The 27,459-nt window shown below is 48.3% G+C and overlaps 1 protein-coding gene across 3 annotated transcripts in view; it reads left to right on the top strand.

Annotated features, from left to right (window-relative positions):
• Positions 1-27,459, top strand: part of cdkal1 (CDK5 regulatory subunit associated protein 1-like 1) — a 1,024,035-nt gene that overhangs the window by 970,474 nt on the left and 26,102 nt on the right. For 2 of the 3 annotated variants that reach the window (XM_071395740.1, XM_071395741.1), the window contains exons 14-15: positions 12,707-12,871; positions 24,934-25,029. In XM_071395740.1, coding sequence (XP_071251841.1) covers positions 12,707-12,871; positions 24,934-25,029 — 261 coding nt within the window. The remainder of the gene's footprint in view (positions 1-12,706; positions 12,872-24,933; positions 25,030-27,459) is intronic. The other variant, XM_071395742.1, reaches the window with a different exon arrangement.

The raw sequence follows: 27,459 nt of genomic DNA, 5'->3' as shown, positions 1-27,459 counted from the left end.
GTGATGTCCTGCCCACTAGAGACACTCAGTTGTCCAGTGTTGGTGATGGCCTGTCCACTAGAGACACTCAGTTGTCCAGTGTTGGTGATGTCCTGCCCACTGGAGACACTCAGTTGTCCAGTGTTGGTGATGTCCTGCCCACTGGAGACACTCAGTTGTCCAGTGTTGGTGATGTCCTGTCCACTGGAGACACTCAGTTGTCCAGTGTTAGTGATGGCCTGCCCACTAGAGACACTCAGTTGTCCATTGTTAGTGATGGCCTGCCCACTAGAGACACTCAGTTGTCCAGTGTTAGTGATGGCCTGCCCACTAGAGACACTCAGTTGTCCAGTGTTGGTGATGGCCTGTCCACTGGAGACACTCAGTTGTCCAGTGATGGTGATGGCCTGCCCACTAGAGACACTCAGTTGTCCAGTGTTGGTGATGGCCTGCCCACTAGAGACACTCAGTTGTCCAGTGTTGGTGATGGCCTGTCCACTGGAGACACTCAGTTGTCCAGTGTTAGTGATGGCCTGCCCACTGGAGACACTCAGTTGTCCAGTGTTAGTGATGTCCTGCCCACTAGAGACACTCAGTTGTCCAGTGTTGGTGATGGCCTGCCCACTGGAGACACTCAGTTGTCCAGTGATGGTGATGGCCTGTCCACTAGAGACACTCAGTTGTCCAGTGTTGGTGATGACCTGTCCACTGGAGACACTCAGTTGTCCAGTGTTGGTGATGGCCTGTCCACTAGAGACACTCAGTTGTCCAGTGTTAGTGATGTCCTGCCCACTAGAGACACTCAGTTGTCCAGTGTTGGTGATGGCCTGTCCACTAGAGACACTCAGTTGTCCAGTGTTGGTGATGGCCTGTCCACTGGAGACACTCAGTTGTCCAGTGTTGGTGATGGCCTGTCCACTAGAGACACTCAGTTGTCCAGTGTTGGTGATGGCCTGCCCACTGGAGACACTCGGTTGTCCAGTGTTGGTGATGACCTGTCCCCCGGGAGACACTCAGTTGTCCAGTGATGGTGATGGCCTGTCCACTGGAGACACTCAGTTGTCCAGTGTTGGTGATGGCCTGCCCACTGGAGACACTCAGTTGTCCAGTGTTAGTGATGGCCTGTCCACTGGAGACACTCAGTTGTCCAGTGTTGGTGATGTCCTGCCCACTAGAGACACTCAGTTGTCCAGTGTTGGTGATGTCCTGCCCACTGGAGACACTCAGTTGTCCAGTGTTGGTGATGGCCTGTCCACTGGAGACACTCAGTTGTCCAGTGTTGGTGATGGCCTGTCCACTAGAGACACTCAGTTGTCCAGTGTTGGTGATGGCCTGTCCACTAGAGACACTCAGTTGTCCAGTGATGGTGATGGCCTGTCCACTAGAGACACTCAGTCGTCCAGTGTTGGTGATGGCCTGTCCACTAGAGACACTCAGTCGTCCAGTGTTGGTGATGGCCTGTCCACTAGAGACACTCGGTTGTCCAGTGTTGGTGATGGCCTGCCCACTGGAGACACTCAGTTGTCCAGTGTTGGTGATGGCCTGTCCACTGAAGACACTCAGTTGTCCAGTGTTGGTGATGGCCTGTCCACTGGAGACACTCAGTTGTCCAGTGTTAGTGATGGCCTGCCCACTGGAGACACTCAGTTGTCCAGTGTTGATGATGGCCTGTCCACTGGAGACACTCAGTTGTCCAGTGTTAGTGATGTCCTGCCCACTAGAGACACTCAGTTGTCCAGTGTTGGTGATGGCCTGTCCACTGGAGACACTCAGTTGTCCAGTGTTGATGATGGCCTGTCCCCCGGGAGACACTCAGTTGTCCAGTGATGGTGATGGCCTGTCCACTGGAGACACTCAGTTGTCCAGTGTTGGTGATGGCCTGCCCACTGGAGACACTCAGTTGTCCAGTGTTAGTGATGGCCTGTCCACTGGAGACACTCAGTTGTCCAGTGTTGGTGATGTCCTGCCCACTAGAGACACTCAGTTGTCCAGTGTTGGTGATGTCCTGCCCACTGGAGACACTCAGTTGTCCAGTGTTGGTGATGGCCTGTCCACTGGAGACACTCAGTTGTCCAGTGTTGGTGATGGCCTGTCCACTAGAGACACTCAGTTGTCCAGTGTTGGTGATGGCCTGTCCACTAGAGACACTCAGTTGTCCAGTGATGGTGATGGCCTGTCCACTAGAGACACTCAGTCGTCCAGTGTTGGTGATGGCCTGTCCACTAGAGACACTCAGTCGTCCAGTGTTGGTGATGGCCTGTCCACTAGAGACACTCGGTTGTCCAGTGTTGGTGATGGCCTGCCCACTGGAGACACTCAGTTGTCCAGTGTTGGTGATGGCCTGTCCACTGAAGACACTCAGTTGTCCAGTGTTGGTGATGGCCTGTCCACTGGAGACACTCAGTTGTCCAGTGTTAGTGATGGCCTGCCCACTGGAGACACTCAGTTGTCCAGTGTTGATGATGGCCTGTCCACTGGAGACACTCAGTTGTCCAGTGTTAGTGATGTCCTGCCCACTAGAGACACTCAGTTGTCCAGTGTTGGTGATGGCCTGTCCACTGGAGACACTCAGTTGTCCAGTGTTGATGATGGCCTGTCCACTGGAGACACTCAGTTGTCCAGTGTTGGTGATGGCCTGTCCACTAGAGACACTCAGTTGTCCAGTGTTAGTGATGGCCTGTCCACTGGAGACACTCAGTTGTCCAGTGTTGGTGATGGCCTGTCCACTGGAGACACTCAGTTGTCCAGTGTTAGTGATGGCCTGCCCACTGGAGACACTCAGTTGTCCAGTGTTGATGATGGCCTGTCCACTGGAGACACTCAGTTGTCCAGTGTTAGTGATGTCCTGCCCACTAGAGACACTCAGTTGTCCAGTGTTGGTGATGGCCTGTCCACTGGAGACACTCAGTTGTCCAGTGTTGATGATGGCCTGTCCACTGGAGACACTCAGTTGTCCAGTGTTGGTGATGGCCTGTCCACTAGAGACACTCAGTTGTCCAGTGTTAGTGATGGCCTGTCCACTGGAGACACTCAGTTGTCCAGTGTTAGTGATGTCCTGCCCACTAGAGACACTCAGTTGTCCAGTGTTGGTGATGGCCTGTCCACTGGAGACACTCAGTTGTCCAGTGTTGATGATGGCCTGTCCACTGGAGACACTCAGTTGTCCAGTGTTGGTGATGGCCTGTCCACTAGAGACACTCAGTTGTCCAGTGTTAGTGATGGCCTGTCCACTGGAGACACTCAGTTGTCCAGTGTTGGTGATGGCCTGTCCACTGGAGACACTTGTTGTTTTTAACTGATAGGAATGGAACCCGGTGTGGTCGCTGCAACAGTCGCCCCTCCGTGACAAAATCCGACTAGTTGTGCGTTCCCGAGATGCCGTTCTGCACACCACTGTTGTACTACGCTGTTATTTGTCTGTTGGTGACCTGTTGGCTCTCACGATTCCACTGTGCTGTTATTGGTCTGTTGGTGGCCTGTTGGCTCTCACGATTCCACTGTACTGTTATTGGTCTGTTGGTGACCTGTTGGCTCTCACGATTCCACTGTACTGTTATTGGTCTGTTGGTGGCCTGTTGGCTCTCACGATTCCACTGTGCTGTTATTGGTCTGTTGGTGACCTGTTGGCTCTCACGATTCCACTGTACTGTTATTGGTCTGTTGGTGGCCTGTTGGCTCGCACCATTCCACTGTACTGTTATTTGTCTGTTTGTGGCCTGTTGGCTCGCACCATTCCACTGTGCTGTTATTTGTCTGTTTGTGGCCTGTTGGCTCGCACCATTCCACTGTACTGTTATTTGTCTGTTTGTGGCCTGTTGGCTCGCACCATTCCACTGTACTGTTATTGGTCTGTTTGTGGCCTGTTGGCTCTCACGATTCATTCTCCTTCCACCTCATCAATGAGCTGTTTTACAGGACTGCAGCTGACTGGATGTTTTGTGTGTGTCTCTCCGTTCTCTGTAAACTCTAGACGTTGTCGTGTGTGAAAAGCCCAGGAATGCAGCCATTTCTGAGATACTGGTTCCGGCGTGTCTGGCACCCACGATCATACCGCGCTCAAAGCCGCTTCGGTCACTGGTTTTGCCCATTATTAACGTTCAATCTAACAGTAACTGAATGCCTCGATGCCTGTCTGTCTGCTTTATATAGCACGCCACGGCCACTTGACTTGTCGGAGTGATCCATTTTTGCGAACGGGGTGGTGTACCTAATAAACTGTCCGGTGAGTGTATATATTATATCTCAGAGCTAGTGGAGTCTGGAGCTGAGGTATTAGATGTGTCCTTTTGCTTGTGGCATGTGCAGCAAAGTGATCTGTGCTTGTCTGACCCTGACCCGAACCCTGACCCTGACCCTAGCCACCTCTCATCCCCTGACGGGCATCATAAAGACAGCCTGCCTGCCAGCTACCACAGAAGATCTGCCATTCCTGTCTTTCACTCTCCCCTCACTCTCCAGTCACTCTCCCATCACACTCCCGTCACTCTCCTCTCACTCTCCCGTCACTTTCCTCTCACTCTCCCGTCGCCTTCTCCTCACTCTCCCCTCACTCTCCCCTCACTCTCCAGTCACTCTCCCGTCACTCTCCTCTCCCTCTCCCGTCACTCTCCTCTCCCTCTCCCGTCACTCTCCTCTCCCTCTCCTTTCACTCTCCTGTCACTCTCCTTTCACTCTCCCGTCACTCTCCTTTCACTCTCCCGTCACTCTCCTTTCACTCTCCCGTCACTCTCCTCTCCCTCTCCCGTCACTCTCCTCTCCCTCTCCTTTCACTCTCCTGTCACTCTCCCGTCACTCTCCTTTCACTCTCCCGTCACTCTCCTTTCACTCTCCCGTCACTCTCCTCTCCTTCACTCTCCTTTCACTGTTTTCACTCCTACAGGCTAAAATTGGAGGACTTAGAAAAATGATTGGATAGAGAGGGAGATAGAGAGAAAAGACAGTCTTCTCTCCTTGGCTGGGTGACCCCTGCTGAATAGCCCTGTGAGTTGAGGATGGTCTCCGGAATATTCTCATTATGTCTCTGTTAAGAGTCTCTGAGCATTGTGCTGGATGAATCCTCTCTCCTGCTGCTCTCCTGCTATTCAGCTGCACAGGAGAGAGGAGAGGGGACAGGGAGAGGAGAGAGGGGTGGGAGGGAGAGGGGAGAGTAAAGGAGAGGGGTGGGAGGAAGAGAGGGGTGGGAGGGAGGAAGGAAAGTGGTGGGGGGAGGAGAGAGAGGGAGGGAGGGAGGAGAGAGTGTTAGAGAGAGGGGAGGGAGAGGGGAGACTGTTAGAGAGAGGGGAGGGGACAGGGAGAGGAGAGAGGGTGGGAGGAGAGAAAGAGGTGGGAGGGGGAGAGAGGGGTGGTGTACAGTGTTTTGCCATTCCTGTTTCTTTAATTGGAAAGGAGAGAGTGTAGAGAGAGAGAGAGGAGTGTGAGGGAGGAGAGAGTGTAGAGAGAGAGAGAGGAGTGGGAGGGAGGAGAGAGTGTAGAGAGAGAGAGAGGAGTGTGAGGGAGGAGAGAGTGTAGAGAGAGAGAGAGAGAGAGAGGAGTGTGAGGGAGGAGAGAGTGTAGAGAGAGAGAGAGGAGTGTGAGGGAGGAGAGAGTGTAGAGAGAGAGAGAGGAGTGTGAGGGAGGAGAGAGTGTAGAGAGAGAGAGGAGTGTGAGGGAGGAGAGAGTGTAGAGAGAGAGGGGAGTGGGAGGGAGGAGAGAGTGTAGAGAGAGGAGTGGGAGGGAGGAGAGAGTGTAGAGAGAGAGAGAGGAGTGGGAGGGAGGAGAGAGTGTAGAGAGAGAGAGAGGAGTGGGAGGGAGGAGAGAGTGTAGAGAGAGAGAGAGAGAGGAGTGTGTGCCTCCATGTGGGTGCGTGATATTCTGTTGGTGTGAGGGGGACATGTGCTATGATCCCTAAAAGAAAGGAGACATGGCCAGCTACTCTGAACACACAGCCCTCTGCAGATCAGGGGGGCCGGGACACAGTGATCTAACATCGGTCTGTTATCAGACCCAACCCACAGAGAGCCGTCTCTCTCCCTCTGCTGCTCATCTAACGGGTTATAGACTACTGTTTCATCTTCCATAGCAGAGCCCTGTTTTCCCCTGTTAGCCGCGGTCTCTATCCTAATAAGACACTGTCTCTATCCTAATAAGACACTGTCTCTATCCTAATAAGACACTGTCTCTATCCTAATAAGACACTGTCTCTATCCTAATAAGACACTGTCTCTATCCTAATAAGACACTGTCTCTATCCTAATAAGACACGGTCTCTATCCTAATAAGACACGATCTCTATCCTAATAAGACACGGTCTCTATCCTAATAAGACACGGTCTCTATCCTAATAAGACACGGTCTCTATCCTAATAAGACACTGTCTCTGTCCTAATAAGACACTTTAGTCATCACCTTATGCTGACACAGAGTGTGTCTCTATGTGAGATTGTGTTCTGGTGTGTTTGAATAGAGGGGATCCTCGGGTCAGGACTTGACAAGCTCTTTCATCATTTAATCAACTAGTAAAGGTCTGCCTTCGACCACCCAGCACACCTCCACCATCCCCTCTGTCCACTCCTATCATATAGACTCACCTGGTCACCAGACCTATCATATAGACTCACCTGGTCACCAGACCTATCATATAGACTCACCTGGTCACCTAGCATTATCATATAGACTCACCTGGTCACCAGCCCTATCATATAGACTCACCTGGTCACCAGACCTATCATATAGACTCACCTGGTCACCAGACCTATCATATAGACTCACCTGGTCACCTAGCATTATCATATAGACTCACCTGGTCACCAGCCCTATCATATAGACTCACCTGGTCACCAGCCCTATCATATAGACTCACCTGGTCACCAGCCCTATCATATAGACTCACCTGGTCTCATCTGGTAGAAGACTGATGCAGATGCATACAGTGCATTAGGAAAGTATTCAGACCCCTTGACTTTTTCCACATTTTGTTAAGTTACAACCTTATTCAGAAATTGAATATTTTTTAGCTACACAAAATAATCTACACACAATACCCCATAATGACAAAGCAAAAATGTTTTAATTTTTATTTGTGCAAATGTATTACAAATAAAAAACTGAAATATCACATTTACAGAAGTATTCAGACCCTTTACTCAGTACTTTGTTGAAGCACCTTTGGCAGCGATTACAGCCTCGAGTCTTCTTGGGTATGACGCTACAAGCTTGGCACACCAGTTTTTCGGGAGTTTCTCTCATTCTTCTCTGCAGATCCTCTCAAGCTCTGTCAGGTTGGATGGGGAGCGTCGCTGCACAGCTATTTCCAGGTCTCTTCAGAGATGTTAGATTGGGTTCAAGTCCGGGCTCTGGCTGGTCCACACAAGGACATTCAGAGACTTGTCCCGAAGCCACTCCTGCATTGTCTTGGCTGTGTGCTTAGGGTCATTGTCCTGTTGGAAGGTGAACCTTCGCCCCAGTCTGAGTTCCTGAGTGCTCTGGAGCAGGTTTTCATCAGGGATCTCTCTGTACTTTGCTCTGTTCATCTTTGCCTCAATCCTAACTAGTCTCCCAGTCCCTGCCACTGAAAAACATCCCCACAGCATGATGCTGCCACCACCAAGCTTCACCGTAGGGATGGTGCCAAGTTTCTTCCAGACGTGAAGCTTGGCATTCAGGCCAAAGATTTCAGTCTTGGTTTCATCAGACCAGAGAATCTTGTTTCTCACGGTCTGAGAGTCTTTAGGTGGCTTTTGGCAAACTCCAAGCGGCCTGTCATGTGCCTTTTACTGAGGTGTGGCTTCCGTCTGGCCACTCTACCATAAAGGCCTGATTGGTGGAATGCTGCAGAGATGGTTGTCCTTCTGGAAGGTTCTCTCATCTCCACAGAGAAACTCTGGAGCTCTTTCAGAGTAACCATCGGGTTCTTGGTCACCTCCCTTACCAAGGCCCTTCTCCCCCGATTGCTCGGTTTGGCCGGGTGGCCAGCTCTAGGAAGAGTCTTGGTGGTTCCAAACTTCTTCCATTTAAGAATGATGGAGGCCACTGTGTTCTTGGGGTCCTCCAATGCTGCAGAAATGTTTTGGTACCCTCCCCCAGATCTGTGCCTCGACACAATCCTGTCTCAGAGCTCTACGGACAATTCCTTCAACCTCACGGCTTGGTTTTTGCTCTGACATGCACTGTCAACTGTGGGACCTTTATATAGACAGGTGTGTGCCTTTCCAAATCATATCCAATCAATTGAATTTACCCCAGGTAAATCTCAAGGATGATCAATGGAAACAGGATGCACCTGAGTTCAATTTCGAGTCTTATAGCAAAGAGTCTGAATACTTATTTAAATAAGGTATTTCTGTTTTTTTATTTGTAATACCTTTGCAAAAAAAAAAAAAATTGCTTAATCATTATGGGGTATTGTGATGTCATTATGGGGTATTGTGATGTCATTATGGGGTATTGTGATGTCATTATGGGGTATTGTGATGTCATTATGGGGTATTGTGTGTAGATTGCTGAGGATTTTTATTTAATTTAATCCTTTTAGAAAAAGGCTGTAACGTAACAAAGTCAAGGAGTCTGATTTCTTACTGAGTACATCCTTTACATAACCCGTGTGGAAGGAAGGATCTTTTGTTGTCCAGCCACCCTTTGAGCAGGCATGAGAGCAGTACTACCTGCTAAGGAAGTCTATAAGCTGGAGGTAACTACAACGCTGTCCTCCGGGAACAGGTCCCAACAGTACCTCACACTAAATCATATAGATATGAGGATTCTGTCATGAGTGGGGCTCTACAATGTACATGGTATACAACATATTTCCTAAAGGAAACTCCTAAAAGACTTGTTCTAGTTGTCAAGCACCCAACCGCCTGTTTCCTGTTCGGTTGAGATGTGAACGCTTGTCTCTCTCTCAGAACACGCCGACGTTTGACCTTGAGCGCTTTACATAATTGAATGAAAAAACAATTGTCACACTTAAGAATTTTAATTTAGAGGCACAGAAAGAATAAGACAATTAGGTGCAGCAGCGTTGAGGGGAAACACATTTATTTTCCAGTTAATTGAAAAAGTAATTGTCAGATCCGAAGATATTCTCTATAGTATAGAGTTTTAATGGAACATAATAGGGCCTTTCAGACATCTCCTCACCAAGCCAGGCCTTCTGCCTTTCATTTCCCCACCTCCCCCTTCCTCCCATCAACAGCCCCCATTCCCTTATCAACCAGCCCCCTCCCTTCCTCCCAACAACAGCCCCCCTTCCCCATCAACAGCCCCCCCTTCCCCCCATCAACAGCCACCCCTTTCCCACATCAACAGCCACCCCTTCCCCCCATCAACAGCCCCCCTTAAACCATCAACAGCCCCCCTTCCCCCATCAGGGGCGCTGTTGATGGTGGGAAGGGGACTGTTGATGGTTTAAGGGGGGCTGTTGATGGGGGAAGAGGGTTTAAATGCCAGGCTAATCAGTTTAAATGCCAGGCTAATCAGTTTAAATGCCAGGCTAATCAGTTTAAATGCCAGGCTAATCAGTTTAAATGCCAGGCTAATACCAACACTACCAACCAACCACCACATAATGAAGGTCATTACAACCCCAAACCCCTGTAGATTCATCTCCTCTGCACAGCATCTTTAATCCAATTGTGTGGAGGTTGGATCCCACTTTTCTATAGGACCTAATGCATATATAAGTGTGTAATCTCAGGGAGCAGCGGAGGAATGTGTTTGACGGAACGAGGGTTATATCTGTCTTGGGAATACTGGGAATGCCACAGCGTTCCGAGCCGGAACGTTCCCATACTCCAGGGGCTGCTAGGAGCAAGCTGTGCACACTAATGTGCAGTTTAACAATACATCCCCTGCTGGACTGTACTCCCATTGACTGGGACTGGAGGACAACTCTATACCTTTTCACTGGCTTCACTGTCATTTTTTTAACTTTACCTTTATTTAACTAGGCAAGTCAGTTAAGAACACATTCTTATTTACAATGATGGCCTAGGAACAGTGGGTTTAACTGCCTTGTTCAGGGGCAGAACGACAGATTTTTACCATGTCAGCTCGGGGATTCGATCTAGCAACCTTTCGGTTACTAGTCCAACGCTCTAACCACTAGGCTACCTGCCGTTCCTACACCCTAACCACTAGGCTACCTGCCTCCCCTACACTCTAACCACTAAGCTACCTGCCGTCCCTACACTCTAACCACTAGGCTACCTTCCGCCCCTACACTCTAACCACTAGGCTGCCTGCCGCCCCTCCACTCTAACCACCAGGCTACCTGCCGCCCCTCCACTCTAACCACCAGGCTACCTGCCGTCCCTACACTCTAACCACTAGGCTACCTGCCGCCCCTCCACTCTAACCACTAGGCTACCTGCCGCCCCTCCACTCTAACCACTAGACTACCTGCCGCCCCTACACTCTAACCACTAGGCTACCTGCCGCCCCTAGACTCTAACCACTAGGCTACCTGCCGCCCCTACACTCTAACCACTAGGCTACCTGCCGCCCCTACACTCTAACCACTAGGCTACCTGCCGCCCCTACACTCTAACCACTAGACTACCTGCCGCCCCTACACTCTAACCACTAGGCTACCTGCCGCCCCTACACTCTAACCACTAGGCTACCTGCCGCCCCTACACTCTAACCACTAGGCTACCTGCCGCCCCTACACTCTAACCACTAGGTTACCTGCCGCCCCTACACTCTAACCACTAGGCTACCTGCCGCCCCTAGACTCTAACCACTAGGCTACCTGCCGCCCCTCCACTCTAACCACTAGGCTACCTGCCGCCCCTACACTCTAACCACTAGGCTACCTGCCGCCCCTACACTCTAACCACTAGGCTACCTGCCACCCCTACACTCTAACCACTAGGCTACCTGCCGCCCCTACACTCTAACCACTAGGCTACCTGCCGTCCCTACACTCTAACCACTAGGCTACCTGCCGCCCCTACACTCTAACCACTAGGCTACCTGCCCGCCCCTACACTCTAACCACTAGGCTACCTGCCGCCCCTGCACTCTAACCACTAGGCTACCTGCCGCCCCTACACTCTAACCACTAGGCTACCTGCCGTCCCTACACTCTAACCACTAGGCTACCTGTCTCCCCTCCACTCTAACCACTAGGCTACCTGCCGCCCCTACACTCTAACCACTAGGCTACCTGCCGTCCCTACACTCTAACAACTAGGCTACCTGTCTCCCCTCCACTCTAACCACTAGGCTACCTGCCGCCCCTACACTCTAACCACTAGGCTACCTGCCGCCCCTACACTCTAACCACTAGGCTACCTGCCGCCCCTACACTCTAACCACTAGGCTACCTGCCGCCCCTACACTCTAACCACTAGGCTACCTGCCGCCCCTCCACTCTAACCACTAGGCTACCTGCCGCCCCTCCACTCTAACCACTAGTCTACCTGCCGCCCCTACACTCTAACCACTAGGCTACCTGCCAACCCTACACTCTAACCACTAGGCTACCTGCCGCCCCTACACTCTAACCACTAGGCTACCTGCCGCCCCTACACTCTAACCACTAGGCTACCTGCCGCCCCTACACTCTAACCACTAGGCTACCTGCCGCCCCTACACTCTAACCACTAGGCTACCTGCCGCCCCTACACTCTAACCACTAGGCTACCTGCCGCCCCTACACTCTAACCACTAGGCTACCTGCCGCCCCTACACTCTAACCACTAGGCTACCTGCCGCCCCTACACTCTAACCACTAGGCTACCTGCCGCCCCTACACTCTAACCACTAGGTTACCTGCCGCCCCTACACTCTAACCACTAGGCTACCTGCCGCCCCTAGACTCTAACCACTAGGCTACCTGCCGCCCCTCCACTCTAACCACTAGGCTACCTGCCGTCCCTACACTCTAACCACTAGGCTACCTGCCGCCCCTCCACTCTAACCACTAGGCTACCTGCCGTCCCTACACTCTAACCACTAGGCTACCTGTCTCCCCTCCACTCTAACCACTAAGCTACTTGCCGCCCCTACACTCTAACCACTAGGCTACCTGCCGCCCCTACACTCTAACCACTAGGCTACCTGCCTCCCCTACACTCTAACCACTAGGCTACCTGCCGCCCCTACACTCTAACCACTAGGCTACCTGCCGCCCCTACACTCTAACCACTAGTCTACCTGCCGCCCCTACACTCTAACCACTAGGCTACCTGCCGCCCCTACACTCTAACCACTAGGCTACCTGCCGCCCCTACACTCTAACCACTAGGCTACCTGCCGCCCCTACACTCTAACCACTAGGCTACCTGCCGCCCCTACACTCTAACCACTAGGCTACCTGCCGCCCCTACACTCTAACCACTAGGCTACCTGCCGCCCCTACACTCTAACCACTAGGCTACCTGCCTCCCCTACACTCTAACCACTAGGCTACCTGCCGTCCCTACACTCTAACCACTAGGCTACCTGTCTCCCCTCCACTCTAACCACTAGGCTACCTGCCGCCCCTACACTCTAACCACTAGGCTACCTGTCTCCCCATGTCTCCTTGGCACCACCACCAGGTCATTTGAATCCTTTTAAACTGGTCCACATGACTTTAAGAAACCTTCAGTACTGTCCAGGTGTACTGAGTGGGCTGTGAAGCATCACCTATTTTTACACCATGCTTCTCTGACAACAGTTTTTCCATGTTCAATCAATCAATCAATGGATTTCACACATTGACCTCTAACCCCCCCCCCCCCCTATTTCATATTTCCTGTGTCAGGTGCTGGTGCCCAAGAGGTCAGAGTTCAAGGGGAAGATGTTTGAGGTGGAGATCTTCGAGGCAGGCAAACACTTCCTGAAGGGAAGACCGCTGGACGGCCACGAAGTGTTCACTCCCTCCATCGCCGAGCCGCTGCAGAAGGGAGAGGTGTCCGGGCTAACTCAGGTAACCTATTCAATACCACTGTGTTTGTGTCCCTCTGTCAACTACTGTCAGAGCTACAGTGGCAGCTATCTCAGACCAGGAATGTGGAATATCTACAGCAAAGTTAACAATGGAACAAACATACAGCAAAATAGCTACATTCCATATAGGAACTGTTTTTTTATTTTTAAATTGTTGTTCTGCTTGAAGTAAAAGCATCTTTCAAACCAGTTTACTCTGAGCTAGCAGGGTTACTTCAGGGCAGCCGTCACACTCTGAGTTGTTTCTCATAGTTCCTCCAATAGCTGCCTTTCTTCCAGGGAGCCAAAGTGCAAGGTGATTTGAAATGATTGGAAGCCATAACTACATGACTGTCATTACTATTAGTCCAGGCCTGGAAATTACATTTCATTCACTGCGTCAATCCGCCTGAACACCATGTGAAGTCTTTTCCCACTAATGCATTGTCACGTCGATGGCCCTATTGAATTCAACTAGAGGTTCAAGTGTTTTCTTTTCAGGAGGAAGCTGGTAGGCCGAGCTATCTCAGGTCGTTAAAGAGCACGTCTTCCCATTGGCTTACCAGGTTGAATAAAGGCAATACATTAATAAAATAATTGCATTAACATAAAAATTACGTTATGACCAAGGGAGAGAAAGTCTACCATTCAGTCAGTGTGAAGGCAATAACTACCTGAATTAGTGTTGTCACGATACCAGGAAGTAAAGGAAACGAAACAGGAAGCGGTCTAAATGTCTCGAGGAAAACCTTCTTAATGTTGCACAAAACAGCCTTCCTTATCTTGTCACCCAGAGTCACAGTTGGTTTATTTTGCCAGCTATAGCACACAGTCTTTTACTAAAGTAGGTTTTAAAGGAGCATAGAGTTTTGTCTGCTTCGTGTTTTCTGTTTTGCAGAGGAACATCTAGTATGGTAGAATGGTGACACTGGAATGGTGACACTGGAATGGTGACACTGGTATGGTGACACTGGTATGGTGACACTGGAATGGTGACACTGGAATGGTGACACTGGAATGGTGACACTGGTATGGTGACACTGGTATGGTGACACTGGAATGGTGACACTGGAATGGTGACACTGGAATGGTGACACTGGAATGGTGACACTGGAATGGTGACACTAGAATGGTGACACTGGTATGGTGACACTGGAATGGTGACACTGGAATGGTGACACTGGTATGGTGACACTGGAATGGTGACACTGGTATGGTGACAACACTAATGTGAATAGATAAGACTTGTCCACTCCGGAGTGTCTGGTAGAATGAAGGACTTAATTTAGGATCTCTAGAGATGCTTAAATGAAGCTGCTAGTGAAACTCTCCTCTCTCAGCCTCGTTGACTATTGGTCAAAAGTAGTCCACTATATACAGTAGGGGATTGGTTGCCAGTCTGAACTCACACTGTGTCTGCTCCTAGACCATCCTCCCTGCAATAGTCTTTAGATAGAATTCATGGACGGGACAGACAGGCAGTAGGGCAGGCCACTCCATCTTTTAATCACTTTAATCACTGGTTTTGACAGGTCCTTCACTAGATGATGCCTTAAGTACTATCTATCTACCTGACAGGTCCTTCACTAGATGATGGCTTAAGTACTATCTACCAGCCTGACAGGTCCTTCACTAGACGATGCCTTAAGTACTATCTACCAGCCTGACAGGTCCTTCACTAGATGATGCATTAAGTACTATCTACCAGCCTGACAGGTCCTTCAATAGATAATGCCTTAAGTACTATCTACCAGCCTGACAGGTCCTTCACTAGATGATGCCTTAAGTACTATCTACCAGCCTGACAGGTCCTTCACTAGATGATGCATTAAGTACTATCTACCAGCCTGACAGGTCCTTCACTAGATAATGCCTTAAGTACTATCTACCAGCCTGACAGGTCCTTCACTAGATGATGCCTTAAGTACTATCTACCAGCCTGACAGGTCCTTCACTAGATGATGCCTTAAGTACTATCTATCTGCCTGACAGGTCCTTCACTAGATGATGCATTAAGTACTATCTATCTGCCTGACAGGTCCTTCACTAGATGATGCCTTAAGTACTATCTACCAGCCTGACAGGTCCTTCACTAGATGATGCCTTAAGTACTATCTATCTGCCTGACAGGTCCTTCACTAGATGATGCCTTAAGTACTATCTACCAGCCTGACAGGTCCTTCACTAGATGATGCCTTAAGTACTATCTACCAGCCTGACAGGTCCTTCACTAGATGATGCATTAAGTACTATCTATCTGCCTGACAGGTCCTTCACTAGATGATGCCTTAAGTACTATCTATCTGCCTGACAGGTCCTTCACTAGATGATGCATTAAGTACTATCTATCTGCCTGACAGGTCCTTCACTAGATGATGCCTTAAGTACTATCTATCTGCCTGACAGGTCCTTCACTAGATGATGCCTTAAGTACTATCTACCAGCCTGACAGGTCCTTCACTAGATGATGCATTAAGTACTATCTATCTGCCTGACAGGTCCTTCACTAGATGATGCCTTAAGTACTATCTATCTGCCTGACAGGTCCTTCACTAGATGATGCCTTAAGTACTATCTACCAGCCTGACAGGTCCTTCACTAGATGATGCATTAAGTACTATCTATCTGCCTGACAGGTCCTTCACTAGATGATGCCTTAAGTACTATCTATCTGCCTGACAGGTCCTTCACTAGATGATGCATTAAGTACTATCTACCAGCCTGACAGGTCCTTCACTAGATGATGCATTAAGTACTATCTACCAGCCTGACAGGTTCACCAGTTAATTACTCAGAGCCCTTCTGTATGATTAATCTACTCAATTAAATAATAAAAATCTACTCTTTAAGGTTTATTATTTCAGGTATCATTAAATGGAAATGGGATGAAATGGGCGGCTTGAAGAGCTGTTTCAGAATTCGAAGAAGTTAGTGAACCCTGTTTTTAATCCATCTAACATACATTAGTGTGCAGTACACACTCAGACACTCAGACCGGCAGTGCATAACAAACATAGACACATAGGTGCATAACGTAGCCTGACCTGTACTGTACTGTACATTGGGGGGGGCCATACTTTTTCCATGAGTGAGTGTGTGAGTCAGTGGGTCTGCAGGCTAAGGTGGTCAGATCAGAGCCAGGGCTCTCTGTGGGTCTGCAGGCTAAGGTGGTCAGATCAGAGCCAGGGCTCTCAGTGGGTCTGCATGCTAAGATGTGGTCAGATCAGAGCCAGGGCTCTCAGTGGGTCTGTAGGCTAAGATGTGGTCAGATCAGAGCCAGGACTCACTGTGGGTCTGCAGGCTAAGATGTGGTCAGATCAGAGCCAGGGCTCTCAGTGGGTCTGTAGGCTAAGATGTGGTCAGATCAGAGCCAGGGCTCTCAGTGGGTCTGCATGCTAAGATGTGGTCAGATCAGAGCCAGGGCTCTCTGTGGGTCTGCAGGCTAAGATGTGGTCAGATCAGAGCCAGGGCTCTCAGTGGGTCTGCAGGCTAAGATGTGGTCAGATCAGAGCCAGGGCTCTCTGTGGGTCTGCAGGCTAAGATGTGGTCAGATCAGAGCCAGGGCTCTCTGTGGGTCTGCAGGCTAAGATGTGGTCAGATCAGAGCCAGGGCTCTCAGTGGGTCAGTTTATTTCATCAGACAGGATAACCTGGTGTTCCTAGAGGAAGCTGCTCTACCGCTTTCACCTATCTATCCTTCTCTCTCCTCCTCCTCCTCTCTCTCTCTCCAGACATGATGAGATGAGGTTTAATCAGACCTGTGCTGTATTTATCATGAACTATGGTACACTATCAAATTTTATTTGTCACATACGGGTACCGGTACAGAGTCAATGTGGAGGCTATATACAGGGGGTACCAGTACAGAGTCAATGTGGAGGCTATATACAGGGGGTACCGGTACAGAGTCAATGTGGAGGCTATATACAAGGGGTACCAGTACAGAGTCAATGTGGAGGCTATATACAGGGGGGTACCGGTACAGAGTCAATGTGGTGGCTATATACAGGGGGGACCAGTACAGATTCAATGTGGAGGCTATATACAGGGGGTACCGGTACAGAGTCAATGTGGAGGCTATATACAGTGGGGTACCAGTACAGAGTCAATGTGGAGGCTATATACAGGGGGTACCGGTACAGAGTCAATGTGGAGGCTATATACAGGAGGGTACCGGTACAGAGTCAATGTGGAGGCTATATACAGGGGGTACCGGTACAGAGTCAATGTGGAGGCTATATACAGGGGGTACCGGTACAGAGTCAATGTGGAGGCTATATACAGGAGGGTACCGGTACAGAGTCAATGTGGAGGCTATATACAGGAGGGTACCGGTACAGAGTCAATGTGGAGGCTATATACAGGAGGGTACCGGTACAGAGTCAATGTGGAGGCTATATACAGGAGGGTACCGGTACAGAGTCAATGTGGAGGCTATATACAGGAGGTACCGGTACAGAGTCAATGTGGAGGCTATATACAGGAGGGTACCGGTACAGAGTCAATGTGGAGGCTATATACAGGAGGGTACCGGTACAGAGTCAATGTGGAGGCTATATACAGGAGGGTACCGGTACAGAGTCAATGTGGAGGCTATATACAGGAGGGTACCGGTACAGAGTCAATGTGGAGGCTATATACAGGGGGTACCGGTACAGAGTCAATGTGGAGGCTATATACAGGAGGGTACCGGTACAGAGTCAATATACGGGGGGCACCAGTATTGAGGTAATATGTACATGTAGGTAGAGTTATTAAAGTGACTATGCATAGATGATAACAGAGAGTAACAGCAATGTAGGGGGGGGGGGGAAATGCAAATAGTCTGGGTAGTCATTTGATTAGATGTTCAGGAGACGTATGGCTTGGGAGTACTATATAATGATAGGGTGCCATTTCAGACACTAAATGGAGAACAGGGAGCCATTTCAGACCCTATATAGAGAATAGGGAGCCATTTCAGACCCTATATGGAGAATAGGGAGCCACAAATACCTAGGTGTCTGGTTAGACTGTAAACTCTCCTTCCAGACTCACATCAAACATCTCCAATCCAAAGTTAAATCTAGAATTGGCTTCCTATTCCGCAACAAAGCATCCTTCACTCATGCTGCCAAACATACCCTTGTAAAACTGACCATCCTACCAATCCTCGACTTCGGTGATGTCATTTACAAAATAGCCTCCAAAACCCTACTCAATAAATTGGATGCAGTCTATCACAGTGCCATCCGTTTTGTCACCAAAGCCCCATATACTACCCACCACTGCGACCTGTACACTCTCGTTGGCTGGCCCTCGCTTCATACTCGTCGCCAAACCCACTGGTTCCAGGTCATCTACAAGACCCTGCTAGGTAAAGTCCCCCCTTATCTCAGCTCGCTGGTCACCATAGCAACACCTACCTGTAGCACGCGCTCCAGCAGGTTTATCTCTCTGGTCACCCCCAAAACCAATTCTTCCTTTGGCCGCCTCTCCTTCCAGTTCTCTGCTGCCAATGACTGGAACGAACTACAAAAATCTCTGAAACTGGAAACACTTATCTCCCTCACTAGCTTTAAGCACCAGCTGTCAGAGCAGCTCATAGATTACTGCACCTGTACATAGCCCATCTATAATTTAGCCCAAACAACTACCTCTTTACCTACTGTATTTATTTATTTATTTTGCTCCTTTGCACCCCATTATTTCTGTCTCTACTTTGCGCTTTCTTCCACTGCAAACCAACCATTCCAGTGTTTTAAGTTTTATTTTACTTGCTGTGTTGTATTTACTTCGCCACCATGGCCTTTTTATATTTTTATTTATTTATACATATATTTGTTTGCCTTCACCTCCCTTATCTCACCTCACTTGCTCACATTGTATATAGACTTATTTTTTTTTTCACTGTATCATTGACTATATGTTTGTTTTACTCCATGTGTAACTATGTGTTGTTGTATGTGTCGAACTGCTTTGCTTTATCTTGGCCAGGTCGCAATTGTAAATGAGAACGTGTTCTCAATTTGCCTACCTGGTTAAATAAAGGTTAAATAAAATAAATAAATAAAAATTTCAGACCCTATGTGGAGAATAGGGAGGGAGCCATTTCAGACCCTATATGGAGAATAGGGAGCCATTTCAGACCCTATATGGAGAATAGGGAGCCATTTCAGACCCTATATGGAGAATAGGGAGCCATTTCAGACACGTCCAAGTGTTGTTTTTCAGGTTGGCTTTTTACAGAGAGAAAAGAGTGTTGGTGGAGAACTTTAAAATCATGATGTCATAGCATGAGAGAGAGCCTGATGGTTTGTTGGTTGGTGAATGTGGGTGATGGCTGGCTGCCAGACTCTCTGACCCCGTCCCAAATAGCACCCTATTCCCTATATAGTGGCTGAAATGGCACCCTATTCCCTATATCGTGCACTACTTTTGACCAGTGCCCATATGGAATAGGGTGCCATTCAGGACGCAGACTTAACTTTATGTTCTGTTCCTGCCTGCCACAGCACTGCCCGGCTGTAAAACCTGATGGAGTGTGAAATTAAAATGTGTATCACATTTCTGAGCATCATTTCATGTCCTTTCCTGCAGTACAAATGTTCAGGAGCTGCTCCTGTGAAAAATAACACTGAGCTCCCAGATTAACATACGCAAGAGAAATAGTGACAGTTTAGCCAGCCGTATAATTTCTAAATTGCTCATCGAGAACCCTCACTCATCTCTGTCTCTCCCTCACTCATCTCTGTCTCTCCCTCACTCTGTCTGTCTCTCCCTCACTCATCTCTGTCTCTCCCTCACTCATCTCTGTCTCTCCCTCACTCATCTCTGTCTCTCCCTCACTCATCTCTGTCTCTCCCTCACTCTGTCTGTCTCTCCCTCTGTCTGTCTCTGTCTCTCCCTCTCTCTGTCTGTTTCTGTCTGTCTCTCTCTCTCCTCTCTCTCTCTCCCTTCCACTTTGTCTGTCTGTATCTCTGTCTCTCTCTCTCTGTCTGTCTCTCCCTCTCTCTGTCTGTCTCTGTCTGTCTCTCTCTCTCTCTCTCCTCTCTCTCTCCCTCCCCCTTTGTCTGTCTGTATCTCTCTCTCTCTATCTCTGTCTCTCTCTCTGTCTATGTCTCTCTCTCTGTCTGTATCTATGTCTCTCTCTCTCTCTCTCTCTCTCTATCTCTCTCTCTCTCTCTAGGTGCTTTAGGCAATTAATAATATTTACATAATATGTGTTTTGTTTAAAAGGGGTTTACAGTGGAGTGGGGGCACAGTAAGTGGGATGGTTGTATGATAGTGCTTCAGCTCAGTGAGTGAAGGGAGTCTCACAGTGCAGGTGTTTTTAGTGACAGTCAGGTTGGACAGGAATCTCACAGGGCAGGTGTTTTTAGTGACAGTCAGGTTGAACAGGAATCTCACAGTGCAGGTGTTTTTAGTGACAGTCAGGTTGGACTGGCAGCAAAGGGAAAGGTCTGTGACTGTAACAGGGATTTATAAAAGCTGACATGACAGAGGTCTGTGACTGTAACGGGGATTTATAAAAGCTGACATGACAGAGGTCTGTGACTGTAACGGGGATTTATAAAAGCTGACATGACAGAGGTCTGTGACTGTAACGGGGATTTATAAAAGCTGACATGACAGAGGTCTGTGACTGTAACAGGGATTTATAAAAGCTGACATGACAGAGGTCTGTGACTAACAGGGATTTATAAAAGCTGACATGACAGAGGTCTGTGACTGTAACAGGGATTTATAAAAGCTGACATGACAGAGGTCTGTGACTAACAGGGATTTATAAAAGCTGACATGACAGAGGTCTGTGACTAACAGGGATTTATAAAAGCTGACATGACAGAGGTCTGTGACTAACAGGGATTTATAAAAGCTGACATGACAGAGGTCTGTGACTGTAACAGGGATTAATAAAAGCTGACATGACAGAGGTCTGTGACTGTAACAGGGATTTATAAAAGCTGACATGACAGAGGTCTGTGACTGTAACGGGGATTTATAAAAGCTGACATGACAGAGGTCTGTGACTGTAACAGGGATTTATAAAAGCTGACATGACAGAGGTCTGTGACTGTAACAGGGATTTATAAAAGCTGACATGACAGAGGTCTGTGACTGTAACGGGGATTTATAAAAGCTGACATGAGAGAGGTTTGTGACTGTAACAGGGATTTATAAAAGCTGACATGACAGAGGTCTGTGACTGTAACAGGGATTTATAAAAGCTGACATGACAGAGGTCTGTGACTAACAGGGATTTATAAAAGCTGACATGACAGAGGTCTGTGACTGTAACAGGGATTTATAAAAGCTGACATGACAGAGGTCTGTGACTGTAACAGGGATTTATAAAAGCTGACATGACAGAGGTCTGTGACTGTAACAGGGATTTATAAAAGCTGACATGACAGAGGTCTGTGACTGTAACAGGGATTTATTAAAGCTGACATGACAGAGGTCTGTGACTGTAACAGGGATTTATAAAAGCTGACATGAGAGAGGTCTGTGACTGTAACAGGGATTTATAAAAGCTGACATGACAGAGGTCTGTGACTGTAACAGGGATTTATAAAAGCTGACATGACAGAGGTCTGTGACTGTAACAGGGATTTATTAAAGCTGACATGACAGAGGTCTGTGACTAACAGGGATTTATAAAAGCTGACATGACAGAGGTCTTGGTCAAAACAGATACATTATGAAACTAAATGAGACAGAATTCAGTTTGTCTTGTCCTCAAGGAGCGTGTGGACTAAACCATCTGACCTGAAGACGTGTGGACTAAACCATCTGACCTGAAGACGTGTGGACTAAACCGTCTGACCTGAAGACGTGTGGACTAAACCGTCTGACCTGAAGACGTGTGGACTAAACCATCTGACCTGAAGACGTGTGGACTAAACCATCTGACCTGAAGACGTGTGGACTAAACCATCTGACCTGAAGACGTGTGGACTAAACCGTCTGACCTGAAGACGTGTGGACTAAACCATCTGACCTGAAGACGTGTGGACTAAACCATCTGACCTGAAGACGTGTGGACTAAACCATCTGACCTGAAGACGTGTGGACTAAACCATCTGACCTGAAGACGTGTGGACTAAACCATCTGACCTGAAGACGTGTGGACTAAACCGTCTGACCTGAAGACGTGTGGACTAAACCGTCTGGCCTGAAGACGTGTGGACTAAACCGTCTGACCTGAAGACGTGTGGACTAAACCGTCTGACCTGAAGACGTGTGTACTAAACCATCTGACCTGAAGACGTGTGGACTAAACCGTCTGACCTGAAGACGTGTGGACTAAACCGTCTGACCTGAAGACGTGTGGACTAAACCATCTGACCTGAAGACGTGTGGACTAAACCGTCTGACCTGAAGACGTGTGGACTAAACCGTCTGACCTGAAGACGTGTGGACTAAACCATCTGACCTGAAGACGTGTGGACTAAACCATCTGACCTGAAGACGTGTGGACTAAACCATCTGACCTGAAGACGTGTGGACTAAACCGTCTGACCTGAAGACGTGTGGACTAAACCGTCTGACCTGAAGACGTGTGGACTAAACCATCTGACCTGAAGACGTAGCAGCTAACTACAACCATACCTATTAGTTAGAGGACTATAGCAGCTAACTACAACCATACCTATTAGTTAGAGGACTATAGCAGCTAACTACAACCATACCTATTAGTTAGAGGACTATAGCAGCTAGCTACAACCATACCTATTAGTTAGAGGACTATAGCAACTAGCTACAACCACACCTATTAGTTAGAGGACTATAGCAGTTAGCTACAACCATACCTATTAGTTAGAGGACTATAGCAGTTAGCTACAACCATACCTATTAGTTAGAGGACTATAGCAGCTAGCTACAACCATACCTATTAGTTAGAGGACTATAGCAGCTAGCTACAACCACACCTATTAGTTAGAGGACTATAGCAGCTAGCTACAACCATACCTATTAGTTAGAGGACTATAGCAGTTAGCTACAACCACACCTATTAGTTAGAGGACTATAGCAGTTAGCTACAACCACACCTATTAGTTAGAGGACTATAGCAGCTAACTACAACCATACCTATTAGTTAGAGGACTATAGCAGCTAACTACAACCATACCTATTAGTTAGAGGACTATAGCAGCTAGCTACAACCATACCTATTAGTTAGAGGACTATAGCAACTAGCTACAACCATACCTATTAGTTAGAGGACTATAGCAGCTAACTACAACCATACCTATTAGTTAGAGGACTATAGCAGTTAGCTACAACCATACCTATTAGTTAGAGAACTGTAGCAGCTAGCTACAACCATACCTATTAGTTAGAGGACTGTAGCAGCTAGCTACAACCACACCTATTAGTTAGAGGACCATCTATCATTACTGCCAGGCAGTAAGCAGCCTCTGACGCCTCTTAAGTGAACCTGTTTAGCTCCAGAAAGGGTTTCTCTGTCTTTGTCCCAAATTACACCCTATTCCCTATGTAGTGCACCACTGCAGACCGGAGGCCTCTGGTCAAAATACTTCTGTCCCTGGTCAAAGTAGTTCAACGTAGTGAACTATATAGTGTGCGATTTGGGATGCAGCCTCTCTCTCTCCTCTTGACTATTGAAAAGCACAGCTGTTTATCACTGGGAGTGACACAATGTGGCAGGGTTTTCACCGCAATTACATGTCCTACACAGCGCTAAGCTATTAGCTGCCTGTTCCATCACGGACGGAAACCCATTATACACATTCACAAGCTCTCTCTACAAACACACACACTTTAACGCACGCACGCACACACACACACGGACACAGTGTACGGCACGGGTACTCATCTGAGTGGCAAAGGTCCGGAATAGCAGAAACTGGATCAGCAGCATGACCAGGTGGACTGGGGACGAGGACAGCCAGGAGACATCCGACCAGGTAGTCCTGAGGCATGGTCCTAGGACTCAGGTCCTCCAGGAGGAGAGAGAGAGATGGGAGAATTACAGGGAGCATAATTAAGATCACACAGGACACCAGACAAGACAGGAGAATTACACCAGATAAGACAGGAGAATTACACCAGATAAGACAGGAGAATTACACCAGATAAGACAGGAGAATTACACCAGATAAGACAGGAGAATTACACCAGATAAGACAGGAGAATTACACCAGATAAGACAGGAGAATTACACCAGACAAGACAGGAGAATTACACCAGATAGGACAGGAGAATTACTCCAGATAAGACAGGAGAATTACACCAGATAAGACAGGAGAATTACACCAGATAAGACAGGAGAATTACTCCAGATAAGACAGCGGTTGAGACCCAGTCTGCGTCTCTCACGTGGATCAGCAGACCATTCTAATAAAATGGAGCTCTATAGGAGAAAGCCCTGCCTCCACAGCTGTTTACTTATACATTCTAGGGTCAATAGGGAAAAGGAAAGGGGGATACCTAGTCAGTTGTACAACAGAAATGTGTCTTCCGCATTTAACCCAACCTCTCTGAATCAAGGAGGTGCGGGAGGGGCTGCCATAATCTACATCCCCGTCTTCGGCGCCCGGGGAACAGTGGGTTAACTGCCTTGTTCAGGGGCAGAACGACAGATTTTTTACCTTGTCAGCTCGGGGATTCGATCCAGCAACCTTTCGGTTACTGGCTGAACGCTCAGACCTGCGTCTTGTGACCGTAGCGTATGTGTAGGTATGTACGGCAGGACCAAATCGGAGAGATAGGAGCAAGTCCATGTAATGCTTTGTTGGTAAATCAGCCCTCGTTTTAACAGGAAGCCAGTGTATAGACTCTAGCATTGGAGTAATATGATTCAATGTTTTGTATCTCGTCAAGATTCTACCAGACGTATTTAACTCTAACTGAGGTTTATCGAGTGTCTTATCCGTGTAGCCGGAGAGAGTAGACCGCCATTTGTGACGCACCCCTTGTCTCTCAATCCTCCTGTCATGTGGGGAGAAACACAGCAAGCTGTCAGTGGCCCTCTTGACGTGGGAGGAGGAGGAAGAGGAGGAGGAAGAGAGGACTTCAATTGGACCCCATTTATGTCCTCCTCTCTCCTGTCTCCTAGACCATGTCAGCCATGATGACGAGCAGGTTGGAAGACATCTTTACCCTGTCTGTTGATCTGTCACGCCAGCCCATACAGAGCCATGATGACGAGCAGGTTAGAAGACACATCTTTACCCTGTCTGTTGATCTGTCACGCCAGCCCATACAGAGCCATGATTACAGGTCTGACAGAGATGCCTCGTGGTTTTGATGTTGAATGGAGCAGGAGAATATGGGGAAGCTAAGTGGTATGTTGCTGCTACTTATTTCACCAGGAAGATGAAAGGGGTTGTGGGACGGTCCTCTTTGTCATGTGTTGAAGAGCAGCTCGGACACCCTTCCTTTAGATTCACAGTCAGAGAAGTAGTAGAGATGAATGGTGGTTTGATTTTCACACTGTCGGTAGGGAAGCTACTCTGAGGTGGACCAAGTCCATGTCTCATTAACACTGTCGGTAGGGAAGCTACTCTGAGGTGGACCAAGTCCATATCTCATTAACACTGTCGGTAGGGAAGCTACTCTGAGGTGGACCAAGTCCATATCTCATTAACACTGTCGGTAGGGAAGCTACTCTGAGGTGGACCAAGTCCATATCTCATTAACACTGTCGGTAGGGAAGGCTACTCTGAGGTGGACCAAGTCCATATCTCATTAACTCTGTCGGTAGGGAAGCTACTCTGAGGTGGACCAAGTCCATATCTCATTAACACTGTCGGTAGGGAAGCTACTCTGAGGTGGACCAAGTCCATATCTCATTAACACTGTCGGTAGGGAAGGCTACTCTGAGGTGGACCAAGTCCATATCTCATTAACACTGTCGGTAGGGAAGCTACTCTGAGGTGGACCAAGTCCATATCTCATTAACACTGTCGGTAGGGAAGCTACTCTGAGGTGGACCAAGTCCATATCTCATTCACACTGTCGGTAGGGAAGGCTACTCTGAGGTGGACCAAGTCCATATCTCATTAACACTGTCGGTAGGGAAGCTACTCTGAGGTGGACCAAGTCCATATCTCATTAACACTGTCGGTAGGGAAGCTACTCTGAGGTGGACCAAGTCCATATCTCATTAACACTGTCGGTAGGGAAGCTACTCTGAGGTGGACCAAGTCCATATCTCATTCACACTGTCAGTAGGGAAGGCTACTCTGTCGGTAGGGAAGGCTACTCTGTCGGTAGGGAAGGCTACTCTGTCGGTAGGGAAGGCTACTCTGTCGGTAGGGATGGCTACTCTGTCGGTAGGGAAGGCTACTCTTGTCGGTAGGGAAGGCTACTCTGTCGGTAGGGAAGGCTACTCTGTCGGTAGGGAAGGCTACTCTGTCGGTAGGGAAGGCTACTCTATCGGTAGGGAAGGCTACTCTGAGGTGGACCAAGTCCATCTCTCGTGTTCATATAGTCAACAACATCTCTACAGCTACAAACAAAAGCATTTCGCTGCGCCTGCGATAACATCTGAAAACCTGGGTTCGTGACCAATAAACTTTGATTTGATTTAGCTTGCTATTTCAACTTCTGGTCATTTTAGTTTAAAAGCAGAAAACACGTGATTTGGGGAAGGTGCATGCTGGTAAAACAGGAAGGACAACTGCTACTGTCCACCTGTAAGGAAGCAATTAATATTCACTCCACTTCTGGTCATTGTCAAGCCACAGTCTTTCTCTACCTGTCTTTATCTGTCTCTAGACTTCCCCTAACCCTTTCTCTACCTGTCTTTATCTGTCTCTAGACTCCCCCTAACCCTTCTCTACCTGTCTTTATCTGTCTCTAGACTTCCCCTAACCCTTTCTCTACCTGTCTTTATCTGTCTCTAGACTCCCCTAACCCTTCTCTACCTGTCTTTATCTGTCTCTAGACTCCCCTAACCCTTCTCTACCTGTCTTTATCTGTCTCTAGACTTCCCCTAACCCTTTCTCTACCTGTCTTTATCTGTCTCTAGACTCCCCTAACCCTTCTCTACCTGTCTTTATCTGTCTCTAGTCTCCCCCTAACCCTTCTCTACCTGTCTTTATCTGTCTCTAGACTCCCCTAACCCTTCTCTACCTGTCTTTATCTGTCTCTAGACTCCCCTAACCCTTCTCTACCTGTCTTTATCTGTTTCTAGACTCCCCCTAACCCTTCTCTACCTGTCTTTATCTGTCTCTAGACTCCCCTAACCCTTCTCTACCTGTCTTTATCTGTCTCTAGACTCCCCCTAACCCTTCTCTACCTGTCTTTATCTGTCTCTAGACTCCCCCTAACCCTTCTCTACCTGTCTTTATCTGTCTCTAGACTCCCCTAACCCTTCTCTACCTGTCTTTATCTGTCTCTAGACTCCCCTAACCCTTCTCTACCTGTCTTTATCTGTCTCTAGACTCCCCTAACCCTTCTCTACCTGTCTTTATCTGTCTCTAGACTTCCCCTAACCCTTCTCTACCTGTCTTTATCTGTCTCTAGACTTCCCCTAACCCTTCTCTACCTGTCTTTATCTGTCTCTAGACTCCCCCTAACCCTTCTCTACCTGTCTTTATCTGTCTCTAGACTTCCCCTAACCCTTCTCTACCTGTCT

The sequence above is a fragment of the Salvelinus alpinus genome, chromosome 4 (genome assembly GCF_045679555.1).
Source record: "Salvelinus alpinus chromosome 4, SLU_Salpinus.1, whole genome shotgun sequence".
NCBI lineage: Eukaryota > Metazoa > Chordata > Actinopteri > Salmoniformes > Salmonidae > Salvelinus > Salvelinus alpinus.
This window is presented reverse-complemented; position numbering and strand designations above follow the sequence as displayed.